Source organism: Triticum urartu, chromosome 4A (assembly GCF_056163025.1).
Source record: "Triticum urartu cultivar PI428250 chromosome 4A, HENAU_Tu73, whole genome shotgun sequence".
NCBI classification, from domain to species: domain Eukaryota; kingdom Viridiplantae; phylum Streptophyta; class Magnoliopsida; order Poales; family Poaceae; genus Triticum; species Triticum urartu.
In genome coordinates, this window is record NC_141876.1 from 592,006,031 (window position 1) to 592,010,238 (window position 4,208).

The following is a 4,208-nucleotide window of genomic DNA, read 5'->3' on the forward strand; positions in this document are numbered from 1 at the left end:
TTAACATAATATTGGAAAACTACCAAAAATTCATGAAATCTTAGCAGCGTTTTAGTGATACTAGACACTGCTACTGTGTACGCTAGCTGCGTTTCATTGCTCCTAAATGCTGTTGTCGTTGTTTCTTTTGCCTTCCAACTTGTATGAACAGATGATAACATAGTGTGAACTACAAATTAGAAGACAACAACTTAATTTTAAAAGGATTTCTAAATAAATATATAAATTAAACATATCTTTTAGACCAACTAACCTTACTAGCATAGGCAGATAATATGAACGCTGCCAGTAGTGTACCTACCCGCGACGTTTAGTTTCCTCGGACGCTGCTAGCTGTTTACATTTGTACGCAAGCATGCAACACCACACTAGCAGCGTTTAAAATCTCCGGATGTTGCTAGTCATCATACGATCTACGACGTCCCCCCGCCGGCTGGATGCTGTTGGTATTTTGGAAATATAGTTGGTGCGTTCCTGGTCCAGACGCCGGAGATAGGAAAATCCTGTAATGGGTTTTTCTACTAGAGTTAGCACATATGCTTTGAGGCGGAATAAAAAACCGTGTCAGGCCCATGTATGAAAACCGTCCGGAAGCTTGTTTCTGTACTAGCTAGGGTCTCTTCGTCATTATGATGCAAATAACCATATTTATTTAACTTGATGCAAGACAACGAGGTCAAAGCCATCAACAAATAATGTACATAACATGGACCACTATGACAGAACCATTACAAGATATGAATTCAACACATATGCGACTAAATCGACTTCTTTAGCAATAACATCTTCAAGAAGAGAAGCGCGCGGTCCCGCCCTCGTCATGTCCGGCTAAACCTTGACATCCTGAGAAGTTTGATAAGCGTTCCATTTGGTATCTGCATCAATTAATTTTGCCGTCCTTTGTTCTGAGTCGAATGTGATAGCCGTGCGGGAACATAACATCCGCGCTACGAAATGCATCAGCTCCTTTCATTTCTTCCCATCTGCGTAGAAAGGTAAAATTACACACTGCATATCAACAAGCACGGTGCATGATCTAATTAAAGGCAACATGCTTTGAACTGCAAAAAGTATGCACCTATACTCCGTCACCAAAATATGGAGGGTAAGTGATACAAACAGCTTGACAAACTCTGCGGCAGGACATGCCCTGATGCCTGCTCCGAATGGCAAGAAATTCTTCAACATTGTGCTGCGCTTTGACTCATCCTGCATTTTCAGATTTGTCAAATTTATTTACACCCACAACGTTAGTTCCAACAGAATCTCTCAGGTAGAAAATTGGGAATATAATTGAAATAATGCAGCCATTTCAATGTCTTCACTAACCATCCACCTCCATGGGTTAAATTTCAGTGGATCTTCGAACAATTCTTCGTTGAGATGAACTGCCATGGGGTTCACAATGACCTGCCACCCGGCTGGAATTGTGTAGCCTACGGGAAGAAGGAATCAACACATTTCTATGTAACTCTACTGCTTTGTTAGTGAACAAAAAAAATTACTATATTGCGTTGATGTTTATGAGTGTTCACCGTTGACTTGTACATCGGTGAGAGTTTTTCTGAATATTCCAACTACGGCATTGCTTATTCGAATAATCTCATTGGTCACCTTCAGTTGAAAAGGAAAATTTAGTCAAACTTAGAAACTACAGGTACTGGTGATGAATCCAGTTCTGATGCATGCAGAGACTATATACGGTTGTATATAAACATATTTTAGAGTGTAGATTTACTCATTTTGCTCCGTATGTAGTCATATTGAAATCCATAAAATGTCTTATATTTAGGAACAGAGAGAGTAGTATATAAATTAAACCCGAGTAGAGGGATTGGAGTACCAGCGATGAATCCAGTTATGTTAAATGATTTTGAATGTTTACCTGATTAGTGAATGTTAATGACTTGTACTCCTCCCATGTGAGCCCAGAGCACCCGCCCTTTCGATCCTTGAGCATAGCTCGGTTCTCTTTCTGTGTGATGAAGTGCAAGTTTCAAGATGTTACTGTTTTGCTTGTCTTGAGGATCTTATCTTTCTACTCGATCATTGTGTTTCATTATATATGTCGTGGGTCTACAAGCATGAGTAATACAACTAAAATCTTGATAATACCAGTATATATAAAAAGTATCATATAATTAATACAACCAACCTGGAGGGCATGGACAACGTCCGGGTTGTCATGGAGTGATTTGAATGCTACAGCGATTATTCCTGATAACGTGAAGACGCTGGAGAACAACAACATGGAGACCAAATCAACAGCAAAACTCTCACTTATTAACGGCCCTTCACCCTGCAGCTCTTGGACAATTACGTCAAGGAGGTCGCCATGTTTCTTCCCTGGTGTACTTAACCTCTCCGCCAACGTATCCCGTAGTATCTTCTGCACATTTTTCCTGGCCTACACGCGCAAGCATATTATTAATTAAAGTATCTCTTAATTGAAGGCTATACAAGTAGAGTAGGGCATTTTAATCCAGGTTTCTCAGTCCAAACTCAAAATATAATTGAGCACTTGAGATCTTGCAAACAAACAATTTGTATACCTACCTGCATGCATCGGTAAAATGGTGTCCCTGGGAAATATATTGGAAAGGAGAACAATCCTGTGAAAAGCGCATCGAACTTGTCCCTCAGTTCTCTTGACTTGGTGGAAGCGAAACCAACGCACCTCCTCGTCACCATCTCGAACAGAAGCTGCAATATATATCAACAAATAGATAGATAGATAGATAGATAGATAGATAGATAGATAGATAGATAGATAGATAGATAGATAGATAGATAGATAGTACTCCGTAGATAGCATCCCCATTTGTATATACACCATGCATGCAGGAGCAACTCAAATTACAGAAAGGAGAAATGGGTTTGAAACCAAGGGCAAGGCATGCACTTACGTCAGGCGCACCGCCGCGCACGTCGACGCTCGGCTTGGTGGCCCATGCAGCAAGGCCTTCCCTGACGGCGCCCTCCATCTCAGGAAGGAGCACCTCTCTGAGGCTTTGGAGGCCGAGCAGTGTGAAGGTGCATCTCCGAACGAACTTGTGGATTGTGCCATGGAAGACTTGGATGCTCTTCTCACCGAATATCTTAGTCACTACCCAAGGGTACCCGATAGTGAACAAGGTGTCCTCGTGCTGAAACACAAATCGATTGACCTCTGTGTCGGTGGAAATAACTGCAGGCTGACCCAGCAAGCTTGTCTTGAAAACTGGGCCGTACCTGCACAACCAGTAATTAACCCGAAGCACTAGCTAGGACGATATATATACTAGTACTATGGAGAATCAGGTCCATCTTATGTTTACTTTTTTGCAATGATGAGAAATGACAACTCCTAAATATAAGTTTTTGTAGAGATTTCACTATAGACCACACACGGATGTATATAGATGCATTTTAGAGGGTAGATTCACTTATTTTGCTCCGTATGTAGTCTATAGTAAAATCTCTATAAAGACTTGTATTTAGGAACGGGGGGAGTAAATAGTAGTAGTATGATTAATTCAACAAGTGGTACACGTTACCTTTTCATCCTTAGTTTCAAAAAGTCTGGGATGTCCAATGAAGGGCTTGCCTTGAGGAAGTCCAAGGTCTCACCAATAATTGGCACTCCCATGGAGCCGGGAGGAAGAACCCCGTTGCAAACTGGGTTAATCCATCTGTATACCCAGTGTAATAGCCATCCAATCACAAGTATAACCCCATAGAAAGCTACATATTGAGCAACAGAAATGTCCATCTCCAAGTCCAACTAGTAAGGAAATGAGGGGTGCAGTTATTAGTTGTGTGCACTGCGGACTGTACATGCTTATATATATATGGTTAGCGCGGGACAAATAATTTTAAGGGGAGTACATAGACTAAACTACACCATGGAAAATGTGGTAAGTTAATTAGTACTCCATTCCTTCCGGTTTATAGGGTTTATCTCAATTTTTCTGTTTTTTCGTTTTATAAGTCACAATTTATTGCCTCAGAAAAGGTAAATATACCAGCCGGCACTGACTTAATTTGAGGACCAGAGGGTATTAAGGGCGTGTTCTGAGCTCCTCCCACTCCACGCTTCATAAATTCTTGGAGCAGATCTGAGCCGAACGAAATATCTCCGAGAAGCTAGCTTCAGGAAGCTCCGACTGATTGCAGTGCAAAAACGGGAAGCAGCGTCGGCCCAGCTCCACGGATTGGAGAATCGGAAG

At 41.4% G+C, this 4,208-nt stretch overlaps 1 protein-coding gene across 1 annotated transcript; it reads right to left on the reverse strand.

The window, feature by feature from the left end:
* Positions 1 to 695: 695 nt before the first annotated feature.
* Positions 696 to 3,757, reverse strand: LOC125554942 (cytochrome P450 87A3-like). The gene is made up of 9 exons (XM_048718300.2): positions 3,537 to 3,757; positions 2,907 to 3,231; positions 2,557 to 2,703; positions 2,156 to 2,407; positions 1,886 to 1,975; positions 1,536 to 1,614; positions 1,330 to 1,436; positions 1,079 to 1,209; positions 696 to 983 (listed from the first exon to the last, which is right to left on the reverse strand). Exons 1-9 carry the CDS (start codon positions 3,749 to 3,751, stop codon positions 881 to 883), a joined length of 1,449 nt encoding a protein of 482 aa, XP_048574257.2. The 5' UTR covers positions 3,752 to 3,757; the 3' UTR covers positions 696 to 880.
* Positions 3,758 to 4,208: the final 451 nt, after the last annotated feature.

Bases quoted from the DNA above. Each gene is read 5' to 3' on its own strand.
- LOC125554942 (XM_048718300.2), bottom strand. From the start codon at position 3,751: ATGGACATTTCTGTTGCTCAATATGTAGCTTTCTATGGGGTTATACTT. The intron at 2,704-2,906 runs GTAAGTGCATGC...TATATATTGCAG, and splicing joins TGCGCGGCGGTGCGCCTGAC to CTTCTGTTCGAGATGGTGAC. The intron at 1,976-2,155 runs GTTGGTTGTATT...TTCATCACACAG, and splicing joins ACGTTGTCCATGCCCTCCAG to AAAGAGAACCGAGCTATGCT.